General features: G+C 41.9%; 1 protein-coding gene across 2 annotated transcripts in view; it reads left to right on the forward strand.

The window, feature by feature from the left end:
* The first annotated feature begins 1,321 nt into the window (after positions 1-1,321).
* The window catches only part of MTPAP (mitochondrial poly(A) polymerase), a 36,526-nt gene continuing 25,117 nt past the window's right edge, over positions 1,322-12,730 (forward strand). Inside the window, exons 1-3 of one of the 2 annotated variants that reach the window (XM_031015573.3) lie at positions 1,322-1,557; positions 9,078-9,250; positions 10,279-10,503. In XM_031015573.3, the coding sequence (XP_030871433.1) occupies positions 1,401-1,557; positions 9,078-9,250; positions 10,279-10,503 (555 nt within the window). In that variant the 5' untranslated portion in view covers positions 1,322-1,400. The other variant, XM_055352389.2, reaches the window with a different exon arrangement.

Below are 12,730 nucleotides of genomic sequence, written 5' to 3' on the forward strand. Positions count from 1 at the left end.
CAGGCTGGTCTGGAATTCCTGACCTCAGGTGATCCTCCCGCCTTGGTCTCCCAAAGTTCTGGGATTACAGGCGTGAGCCACCACACCCAGCCAGCACAGCCAACTTCTAATGAGGCCACCTTAGACAAGTTACTTACTGTCTCTAAGCCTCCGAGTTCTCATCCATGAAATGGGTTTAATCACTCAGATTTATTGAGATGATTAAAAAGGAAAATACCTGCAAGGCAATAGCACCATGCTAACACAGAGCTGGCTAGTCAGTTCCAGTGCTGGTTTGTCCTCTCTCACGCTCCGATTGCGAGGCCCCTTGCTTTCCTTTCGCCTCCAGCAGCAGTGTATTCCCCCGGGGAGGCTGCCTTCAGTTGCAGGCTTCTTTGCACTGTTTCGTATGTCCTTTTCCCAGGCACCCGAGCAAGGGCCACTGGTTATGACACAGGCCCTGAGGAGGAGCCTTGAATCAAGGGCAGAGCTCTGACTTTAAACTTTGACTCCCCAGGTGTGACCTATAGCCAGTCCTTGTCTGATCTGTGCCCCACTTTCTCATGTCCAAAATGAGAAGACTGAACCAGTCCTCTCCAATGCCTTTCGTATGGCTTTAAGATGAGGTATGTACTTCTCACTTGGAGGAGGGGCTGGCAAAACCACTTGAATTTTAATTTGAATTGAGGCATATTGGCAGAGGTTGTAAAATGTCCTCACATGGTTCAAGGAAGAAGATGATGCCCTGCCTGCTCCTGGTGCCCCTTTCAGAGAGGTTAAAAGCCTTTCCATTATTTTAACTTTTTTTTTTTTTTTTTTGAGACAGGATCACGCTCTGTTGCACAGGCTTAAGTGCAGTGGCGCGATCTCTTAAGTGCAGTGGCGCGATCTCGGCTCACTGCAACCTTCGCCTCCCGGGTTCAGGTGATTCTCGTGCCTCAGCCTCCCAAGTAGCTGGGATTACAGGCATGTAATCACGCCCAGCTAATTTTTTTGTATTTTTTAGTAGAGACAAGGTTTCGCCATGTTAGCCAGGCTGGTCTCGAACCCATAACGTCAGGAGATTCACCTGCCTCAGCCTCTCAAAGTGCTGGGATTACAGGCATGAGCCACCGCGCCTGGGCTCTGGTTCTATTTTCATGATGCTATTTACAAGAGTAGGTGGAGCGCTCCTTCTATGGAACTTTTCATTTGGTAAACTGTGTGACTGTGGAAGTAAACCATGTCTGAAAGCTTAGGTATCATCTTTCCGGCCTCAATTTCCTTCCTTCCTCTAAAAGCGAACTTCTTTCGCCTAGTTTGACCCTCGAGGCTTCCCGTTTCTTTTGCCTCCTCCCCACCCCCCCCCCGACGCATGCGCGAAAACGCGCTGACCTTTCAGGTTTGCGCTAGTGCTGTTTTTTTTTTTTTTTTTTTTAGCAATGGCGGTTCCCGGCGTGGGGCTCTTGACCCGTTTGAACCTGTGTGCCCAGAGAAGAACTCGAGTCCAGCGGCCTATCGTCAGGCTTTTGAGTTGCCCAGGAACTGTGGCCAAAGACCTTAGGAGAGACGAGCAGCCTTCAGGGAGCGTGGAGACAGGTGATGGCGCCGGTTTGCCCTGTAGTTCCGTCCCACAGCGGGCGAGGAGTCTGGGATCACGGGGAAACACGTGGCCTGTGGAAACGGCTGTGGACTCTTTGGCAAGAGGGTGGGGCTGTGTCCTGTCCTCCTCTTCTCTGATCTCTGTAGGGGAACCCAGGGTCGCCGCCGTTGCTGAGGCAGAAGTGAGATGTGTGATGTTTGTTTGGGGCGACTCCTGTGTACAGTAATGGAATTGTTTAGACTTCCATGAAATTCAGGTCAGGAACCCAGTTTGCTAGCACTTTACAGTTTGACGAAATAGTGTTCCCAGTGATAGTAATGCTACACACCTGAGCCAGTCGCTGCATCGTGTACATATATTTCTGATTTTGATGCATTAAGTTGTTGCTGGAGGCCGAGTTATATTGTAGCCTGATGAATCAAGAGGATTCTTGGTTCCTAGACATAGGGTTCTGTCTATGAAATGTACTGCCGTTTACTTTATTCTTTTTGGCCATTTTGAACCAAATCAGTCTGGTAACAGATTTGAATTCACTGCAACAGGCTGTTGTCCCGCGTTCGTTCTACATTTATATGCTTCTTTGTGTATTGAGAAGCCAGTGTTATTGAACCTCCCTTGTGACTCAAGAGCTTGTGTATTCTATTTACAGTTCTTAAAACGATCTTGCAAGAAATGTATCACTGTGTCCATTTTACAGATGTAGAAAATGGCTCAAAGAGGTAAATAACTTAGGCAAGGTCACTAGCTCAGTTAATTTAGACTTCTAGTCAAATTATTAAACAAAATGTATTGATTTCTACGATTCCTTGGAGCTATTTTTTCCCTAAAATAAGCTGGTGTCTTTATCAGACTGTATAAAAGACTTACATTGGCAGGCGGTGAGAAATCTTTATGTATTTCATTCAAATATTGATTGGATTGTATTTAGTGGAAGATACTTCTGTTGAAAATTTCTAAGTAACGCTGAAAATTTGAGTAAGGATTCTGCCAAAAAAGCTATTGTAATTTAACATTTGTATGGGTGTTTAAATTTGAGAGTATGTTCATATGCTCTTTGATATATGAAACAACCCTGTAGCGTAGGTGTGGAAGGAAATACTGTTACTCCATTTTATAGATGAGGGAACAGGGTAGTCCAAGGGTAGCTTGAGTAGTTCAAGCTAAACTCAGCTATTCGGTGGCAAAAATAAAAAAACCCACTGTTTTTTTTTTTTTCTTTTCCGGGACGAAGTCTTGCTCTGTCACCCAGGCTGGAGTGCAATGGCACGATCTTGGCTCACGGCAACCTTGGCCTCCCGGGTTTCAGTGATTCTCCTGCCTCAGCCTCCCGAGTAGCTGGGATTACAGGCACGTGGCACCACGCCTGGCTAATTTTTGTGTTATTAGTAGAGATGGGGTTTCACCATGTTGGCCAGGCTTATCTTGAACTCCAGACTCAGGCGATCTGCCTGCCTTGGCCTCCCAAAGTGCTGGGATTACAGGCGTGAGCCACCGCGCTCAGCCAGTAAAACCCACTTCTAATTCCAAGACTATACTCTTCATTTACTGTAGCTTTGCTGTTTTTCTTTTTTAAGGAAATGTTTCATTTTGTGTCATTAGAATAATACGACTAAATATTCAGGGATTCTTGTAGGAAATAACAAAATCCTCATTTGGATGTCTTTACCATTTTAAAAAAGGACAGGTAAGTACACCTTATACTCACCTAGAAGCACCTGTCCACCTTATACTCACCTAGAAGCATGTGATTTTATAATTGGAAGGAACTTGAGAAATATCCAATTCAGTTTTTCATTCAGTGTGAGGATTCATTACCAGTTTATAGCAATAAGGAACAATGTTGCATAAATCAGTCAATTCCATTTTTGGTCAGCCTCTAATGGTTGAAAAATATTTATAGTGAGCTAAAATCTGTTAATTTCCCATTTCCAGGTTGGTCTTAGTTTTGACATAGGTTTCATGTCAGTAGTGGAAAGAGCTGTAGTAGAAAGACAATAAGAGTACGTGGTGTATTATTCGGGATTCTTTCTGATACAGGTAACAGAAACTAACTCAAAATAGCTTAAGTAGAAAAGGGAGACTATACCAATCTGTGTAACCTAACTCCAGAAAGAGACATATATCATACTTTAAGGTCAATTGGATTGACGTGGTCAGTGTGAGATATTTTCATTTTCCTTAGCTATTTTTTGGTGGCCTTATAATCTTGGGCTCTTCTACATGGGATGTTGATGGTGGGGGTGATGGTCACCAGCAGCTCCACGTTCACATGCTTGCGGCTTCTGATTGATCACATGCCCACCCTTTGGATGAAGAGGAGGTGTCCAAAATAGTCTGATAATCCCTATCTCATGGGGTGGGGGATAAGTGTGACAGTTCCACCACAACCACATAGAGTGGTTTTTTACTAGCAGGGGTGTGCTGTTACCAGAACTGTTACCTGAACAGGTTTAGCTGTTGTTTGGATGCCAGCAGCCAAACCAACAACAGCTAAACTGCAGGAGGCTACCCAGCTTATTAGGTATTTGACTTTGGGCAGTTTTTTTCACCTGCAGTGATACCTACCCTGTCTATCTTAAAAGGTTATTGTGAGTTTCAGAAGAGTGTGTATGTGACAGTGCTTGGAAAACTATTAAGAGAAGGTGCTATATTATGTGTAAAGCCAGTGCTCAGCTCTCAGATTCTTACGGTTTTTTTTTTCCAGGCTGTAAATCCTCTCTTTATCTGTAGTAATTGTATATTAGAATTTCTAGACTTTTTGTTATTCCTCTCTGGATGCTCTCTGGCTTATCTATTATGTCCAGAGCAGAACATATACTCCATATGTGGCCTGATTAGTAAGTAGCAAAGAAGTGTTATTACCCCTTAAATTTGGATTTTTAAAAACGTTTGTCTCAGTAAGGCCTGAAGTTCTATATATGAATTCATTCTCTTCCTATCCTCAATCCAGAAGTTAAGACATTCCTATGATGCATCAGACTTTCAGGCCTCTTTTATAAAACTGCGCTAGGTTAATTTTTCCCCCATTATGTGCATGCATCTTTATTTTGTTTTTAATTCTAAATACAGGATAGTATTCTGTCTTTTTTTTTTTTTTTTCTTTTGAGAAGGAGTCTCTCAGTCGCCCAGGCTGGAGTGCAGTGGCGCTCTCGGCTCAGTGCAACCTCCCCCTTCAAGCGATTCTCCCGCCTCAGCCTCCTGAGTACCTGGGATTACAGGCACGCGTTACCACACTTGGTTAATTTTTTGTATTTTTAGTAGAGATGGGATTTCACTGTGTTGGCCAGGCTGGTTTCGAACTTCTGACCTCAAGTGATCCACCCTCCCTGGCCTCCCAAAGTGCTGGGATTACAGGCATAAGCCACTGCACCTGGCCTATTCAGTCATTTCTTAATGTTAGTTTGTGCTTACCATATTGTATTATCAAGACCATTGCACATTTCAATCTGTCATAAAATATTAGCACTTATTAGTTCTTCCTTTTAATTTGTTATAGATTTGATAAACCTTTGGTGAGGCAATAAATTACCTCAACTTTCTGTTCCCGCCTTCACAACTTTGTCATCGTGTCTACATCATTCTTAACCTACTGTTGTTTACGGCTTTAGATTCTACCTTTTTCATCTTCTCAAGCACATTGCTCCATTTTTTTTAATCAAACTTTTCTATCTCATTCTCAAATGTAATCCCTGCTCTTTGCCAGCAGTCCAGCTGCAGGGATATATTTGCATAAATGTGCAAAGACATTGCATACAGATGACATTGCAGCATTGTTTGTAATAGTGAAAAAATGGTAAACCACCTAAATATTTATCAATAGAGATTTGGCTAAACTATGATAAATACATATTTAAGAGTATATACTTTTTAAAAGAAATAAAGTAAATGTGTATCTTCTGATACGGGAAAATGTCCCCAATATATTAAATATCTTACAGCATGTTACAGAATATATAGTAAGATTTCAGTACATTTCAGTTGTGTAAAAGATGTGTATCTATGGATACAGGTGTATATGTTTACATATACCTTGAAAATGTCTGAAAAGGTAAGTACCACAACTTAATGGTTGGCTGTTAGGGTAAGAGGAGTGGGAGAGGACTTATGCTTCTACCTGAGAAAATTCTACACTGTTTGGGCCGGGCGCCATGGCTCACGCTTGTAATCCCGGCACTTTGGGAGGCCGAGGCAGGAGGATCACCTGAGGTCAGGAGTTCAAGACCAGCCGGGCCAACATGGTGAAACCCCTTCTCTACTAAAAATATAAAAATTAGCCTGGCGCAGTGGCAGGTCCTGTAATCCCAGCCACTCGGGAGGCTGAGGCAGGAGAATTGCTTGAACCCCGGAGGCGGAGATTGCGCTGAGCCGAGATCACACCACTGCACTCCAGCCTGGGCAACAGAGTGAGACTGTGTCTGAAAAATAAAAAAGAAAATTCTATGCTGTTTGACTTTACTTTTACAATACGCAGTTGGACATCAGTTTAGACTCAGTAAAAATGAGAGACGAGTGTGTAGGTGGCATTCACAACTGAAAAGGTGGTAAGGTGGTCTAGGCAGAGCCTGTAGCATAAGAGAAGGAAATAAGGACCACTTGGAGGAAGGACAGTTGGTAGACTGAGATCTAATTGAAAAGAATAGCCTCTGCCCTCAATATGGAAGAAAGTATTCTTCCATATTGTTAAATAAATATAACACTATGAATTACATTCCTTCATAGTTGTTAAAGTAAGGTAATACAGAGGTGGAAGAGATTCTGCCATGGAGAGTCACAAGTCTTCACAGACCCGAGCAAGATTTGGAGGGTGAATGGGAGTTTGCCAGACAGAAAATGAGAAGGTAGACATTCCACCCAGAAGGAAGAAGACATAGATAGTTCATAGCATGTGATAGTATTGTGTGTGTAGAGTACCATATATGAAAAGTACAACAGAAAGAAATGGTATAAGTGACATGAAAGAGGGGAGATGGGACATGGTGCAAACACTTTATACCCATGCTTTGGAGTTGAGATGTGATCTTAAAGGCAGTGGGGAAACCATTAAAGGATTTAAGCAGGTAAGCCAAAGAATAAGACTTTAAAAAAAAAGACCACTTTGTAAAGAACACTTTGGCAGTTATGTGGAGGATAGCTTGAGAAAAACAAAACTAGGGTGAATGAGACTAGTTTAGGAGTCAGATTATTGTGATACAGGCCTGAAATAAGAGATTGATGTTAAAGAATTGTCATTGGGAATGGAGGCAAAGGCACATAGTTAAAAGCTGTATTTTCAGGCTTGGCGTGGTGGCGTCATGCCTGTAATTTCAGCACTTTGGGAGTCCAAGGAGGGAGGATTGCTTGAGGTCAGGAGTTCAAGACCAGCCTGACCAACATAGTGAAACCCCATCTCTACTAAACATACAAAAATTAGCTGGGCATGGTGGCGCACGCCTGTAATACCGGCTACTGGGGAGGTTGAGGCATGAGAATCGCTTGAACCTGGGAGGCAGAGATTGCAGTGAGCCGGGGTTGTGCCACTGCACTCCAGCCTGGGTGACAGAGGGAGACCTTGTCTCTTTTAAAAAAAAAAAAGAAAAAAGATAGTAAGATAGTGGGTTTGGAGTATTTCCTTGATCCATCAGTTTCATAGCCTTTTGGAAGAAAATGAGGCTAAAAGTTCTGCTGATTTCTATACATCATTTACATTTTCTGTTCTATTTAATTTCTTTGGAATTTTAAGATTTTTTTTTTTTTTTTTTTTTTTTTTTTTGAGACAGTCTCCCTCTGTCACTCAGGCTGGAGTGCAATGGTGCAATCTCGGATCACTGCAACCTCCTGGGTTGAAGTGATTCTCCTGCCTCAGCCTCCCAAGTAACTGGGACTGCAGACACACGACACCATGCCTGGCTAATTTGGCCAGGCTGGTCTCAAACTCCTGGCCTCAGGTGATCCGCCCACCTCCGTCTCCCGAAGTGCTGGGATTACAGGTGTGAGCCACCGCGTCTGGCCTTGTTAAGGGTATTGATATCAGACTTGGTGGTTTATGATCTCTAGGGTCTACCATTCCAGACTTTTTAAAGAAACACCTTAAACTACTTAACTGGAAGTTAAAATCTTGGGGGGAAAAAATTAGTTGTTAACATTCAGGTTTGTGCTTTAATACTCTCTTAGAACTTGAATAATTTTTTTCTCTCTATACTTAGTTCATTTGTTGACCTTCCCATTGTGGCTAGTGGGTTATTAATATTTAATTCTTGACTGTCACAATTCTTGTCTTGATTCCCTGTGATTGTAAAACTCCTAGCCTCTTTCTTTCCTTAGTAAAATTATCAATGAGCTCTTCATGGGCAGCAAAGAGGTTTTAAATTCTTTGATTTCCCTGATATAGAGCACATGATAGTTGGTAACTCATTGTTAATTGTTTGAGCCAGATCAAGACCCTTGAGAAAGAAAAATGCCTTAATAGCTTACGTCAAAACACCGAATTTCCAAACTCATTGTCTCATTACACTCAGGCTTGTAATAATTTCTTTTAGGTTTTGGAATGTTACAATTTGCACAATTTTGTGTGTGCATATTTGTGCAAGTATTAAATAAGTGATTTTACCTTCCTGTTTTTTTTTTTTTTTTTTTTTGTGGAACTCCGTTTTCAGCACTTTGCATCAAGCATAGTAAATCAAAACAGAGAAAGTGGGCAGTTTTAATAGTAGTCATGGGAGAGTAGTCAAACGAACACTGAAAGTGCAGTAATTCCACCTCATCCATGTTTTCACTGTCCACAGTTTCGGTTCCTCACAGTCAACTGTGGTCCACAAATAGGTGAGCACAGTACAATATGATATTTTGAGAGAGAGAGAGACCACATTCATATAACTTTTATTACAGTATATTAGAATTGTTCTATTTCATTATTAGTTGTTGTTAATCTCTCTCTCTTTTTTTTGAGACAGAGTCTCGCTCTGTTGCCCAGGATGGAGTGCAGTGGTGCAATCTCAGCTCACTGCAACGTCTGCCACCTGGTTTCAAGTGATTCTCCTGTTTCAGCCTCCCAAGTAGCTGGGACTACAGGCGCGCGCCACCATGCCTGGCTAATTTTTGTATTTTTAGTACAGATGAGGTTTCACCATGGTCAGGCTGATCTCGAACTCCTGGCCTCAGGTGATCCACCCACCTCAGCCTCCCAAAGTTCTGGTATTACAGGCATGAGCCACCAAGCCCGGCCCATTGTTATTAATCTCTTACTGTGCCTATTTATAAATTAAGCCTTATCCTAGCAATGTATGTGTAGGATAAAACATTGTATATATAGTGCTTGGTAATAGCTGAGGTTTTAGGCATTTACAGGCATCTTGGATCATAACCCCTGTGGGTAAAGGGGAGACTACTGTAGTATAGTTTAGCCCTTATAAAGGAAGAGAAAAAATAGATTAGGTGAAGTTGGTTTTAGTCATATATAAAGTCTTTAAACACCTTATCAAAATATTTTTAAAATTTTGTGTGTGTGCGTGTGGTGGAAATGTTTTTGTCTTGTTCATAGGCTTTGAAGACAAGATTCCCAAAAGGAGATTCTCTGAGATGCAAAATGAAAGACGAGAACAGGCACAGCGGACTGTTTTAATACATTGCCCAGAGAAAATCAGTGAAAACAAGTTTCTTAAATATTTATCCCAATTTGGACCTATTAATAATCATTTCTTCTATGAAAGCTTTGTAAGTATTTGAAAAACAATCTAACTTAACGTTTATGCTTTTCAAGGGTGGAGGTCTCCATTAGTTGTTTTTTGCTGTTGCTTTTTGCAATATGGTAGGTAGGTTCTCTTTGATATACTGCATCTTCTTTATCTAGATTTCTTTAATGAGTTTTGTTTTTGATATGGGACCAGAAATTCTTATAGCGGTATTTTAGGATTATAAGTCATTTATGACTGATTTCTTTATTTGAATGCTTAATTTTATTTTTGAAGGGACGGGGTCCAACTATGTTGCCTATGCTGGAGTGCAGTGGCTGTTGGCAGGTACGATCATATTGCACTACAGCCTCGACTCCTAGGCTCGGGTGATCCTTCTGCCTCTGGAGTAGCTGGGACTACAGCCCTGCACCACCACACCCAGCTTGAATACTTTAGATAGTCCCTTTAACTTGCGGATGAAGGCCAGTGGGAGGGGATCTTTGTTTTGCCTTTGGATTTTTCTGCTTCATCATTCTTTTCAGTCTTTTCAGCTTCTCTTAACTAACATTGTTTTAAGGTTCCATTTCTTTTTTTTTTTTTGACGTGGAGTCTCACTCTGTTGCCCAGGCTGGAGTGCAGTGGCATGATCTTGGGTCATTGCAACCTCCGTCTCCTGGGTTCAAGCGATTCTCCTGCCTCAGCCTCCCAAGTAGCTGGACTTACAGACACCTGCCACCACGCCTGGCTAATTTTTGTATTTTTAGTAGAGGCGAGGTTTCACCATGTTGGCCAGGCTGGTCTTGAACTCTTGACTTCAGGTGATCTGCCCACCTCCACGTCCCAAAGTGCTGGGATTACAAGCGTGAGCCACTGCGCCCGGCCCAGTGTTCCTTTTCTTAATCTACTTAAATTGAATAAAATTAATGCTATGTTAGAATCATATCATTTGTAAATTTTAAAAACTCGATATTTTGTAGCCTTATGATAATTGTTTTAATATATGAGCTAAAATAGTATGTTAGATATATTGTGAAATGTGTTCTGTTTTTTCTTATGTTTTTGGTATAGGGTCTCTATGCTGTCGTAGAATTTTGCCAAAAGGAAAGCATAGGTTCACTGCAGAATGGGACTCATACTCCAAGCACGGCCATGGAGACTGCAATTCCATTCAGATCACGTTTCTTCAATCTGAGGTTGAAAAACCAGACTTCTGAACGGTCATGCATACGGTCAAGTAATCAGTTGCCACGTTCAAACAAGCAGCTTTTTGAATTACTTTGTTATGCAGAAAGTGTAAGTTTTTAGGTGTACTTCAACTTTTAGAACTATGTATTTTTTTATGAACAATAAAGATTCCTATAAAATATTCAAGCTACATTATTGTTTAATGGGTATAGATCTTCAGTTTTACAAGGTGAAAAGAGTTACAGAGATGAATCGTGGTGGTGGATGCATAATGAGATGAAGGAAAGTTTTTTTCTATTTCTAGCTTTCTAAGAATGTCGTCATGCTCAACACATTGAGTAGATGTTGAGTTTTGACATTTGAGATTGTATTGATGACTGGCATATGATCTTGAGATTGTATATGGTTTTTCTCCTAATGTCTTTTTCTTTCCCCTCCTAATGTCTTAACGTAGTGAATTGTAGATTCACTGTAGATTTCCTCTTGTCAAGTCATTCTTGCATTCACAGAATAAACCCTACTTAGTCAAGGTGTATTTACAAAAATGCATTATTACATTTGTCGTGCTAATATTTTTATTACAATTTTAATATCTCTATAAATAATTGGGATTGCTTTTAAAAAATTCAAACTACAGGATATGTTGAATGAAAAGTGATAGTAATCCTTGTCTGCTCCTTCCCCGCCATGCCGCATTTGTACTTACAGGTAACCACATTCTTCTGAAGTTTTTGGCCTTTTGAACAGTTTAGGTTTTCTTTCTCTTTCCAGCATAATGACATAAAACTGTACATGGTTTTCTGTCAATTTTAAAATGTCTTCTTTCTGATTCTATCTCTCTCTTTTTTTTTGAGATGGAGTCTCGCTCTTGCCCAGGCTGGAGTGCAGTGGCATGATCTTGGCTTACTGCAACTGCTCCCCGATTCAAGCAATTCTCATGCCTCAGCTGCCCAAGTAGCTGGGACTATAGGTGTGCACCACCACACTCAGCTAACTTTTGTATTTTTAGTAGTGACAGAGTTTCGCCGCTTTGGCCAGGCTGGTCTTGAACTCCTGACCTCAGGTGATGTGCCCACTTCGGCCTCCCAAAGTGCTGGGATTATAGGTGTGAGCCACCACGCCCAGCCCAAGATTCTGTCTCTTCTGTGTTCAAATATTGTTTGTATTTGTCTTGGTGTTTTTTTGTTTGTTTGTTTTTGTTTTTGTTTTGAGACGGACTCTTGCTCTGTCGCCCAGGCTGGAATGCAGTGGCGTGATCTCAGCTCACTTCAAGCTCCACCTCCCGGGTTCACTCCATTCTCTTGCCTCAGCCTCCCAAGCAGCTGGGACTACAGGCACCCACCACCATGCCTGGCTAATTTTTTGTATTTTTATTAGAGACGGGGTTTCACTGAGTTAGCCAGGATGGTCTCGATCTCCTGACCTTGTGATCCGCCCGCCTCGGCCTCCCAAAGTGCTGGGATTATAGGCGTGAGCCACCGCACCTGGCCTGTCTTGGTGTTTCTTACTCAGACTTGCCAGACCTTGCTAGTCTTTCCAAAGAATCAACTCATGGCTTTATTTATCAAAATACTATTTTCAAGGTTTAATTTTCTAATAAGAAAATTTTTGCTTCTAATCTATTTCCTTTACTTTTATTGTTATTATTATTATTTTGAGACAGAGTTTCGCTCTTGTTGCCCAGGCTGGAGTGCAATGGCCTGATCGTGGCTCACTGCAACCTCCGCCTCCCAGGTTCAAGCGATTCTCCTGCCTCAGCCTCCCAAGTAGCAGGGATTACAGGCACGCGCCATCACACTTGGCTAATTTTTTGTATTTTTAGTAGATTCGGGGTTTCACCACGTTGGCCAGGCTGGTCTGTAACTCCTGATCTCATGTAATCTGCCTGCCTTGGCCTCCCAAAGTGCTGGGATTACAGGCATGAGCCACCGAGCCCGGCCTCTTTTATTATTTTTGAGTTGAATGCTTAGTTCAGTTCAGTTCAGTTCAGTTCAGTTATGTTATGTTAATGTTATGTTGTTATGTTATGTTATGTTATGTTATGTTATGTTATGTTATGTTATGTTATGTTACTTTTTGAGGTGGAGTCTTGCTCTGTTGCCCAGGCTGGAGTGCAGTGGTGCAATCTCAGCTCACTGTAGCTGCATACTCCTGGACTCAAGTGACCCACCTCAGCCTCCTGAGTAGCTGGGACTACAGATGCATTCCACCATGCCCAGCTAGTTTTTGTATTTTTTTTTTGGTAGAGTCAGGGTTTCATCACGTTGCCCAGGCTGGTCTCCCTCCTGAGCTCAAGCGATCCTCCCGCCTTGGCCTCCCAATAGTTTACAGGTGT

The sequence above is a fragment of the Gorilla gorilla genome, chromosome 8 (assembly GCF_029281585.2).
Source record: "Gorilla gorilla gorilla isolate KB3781 chromosome 8, NHGRI_mGorGor1-v2.1_pri, whole genome shotgun sequence".
Lineage (NCBI taxonomy): Eukaryota > Metazoa > Chordata > Mammalia > Primates > Hominidae > Gorilla > Gorilla gorilla.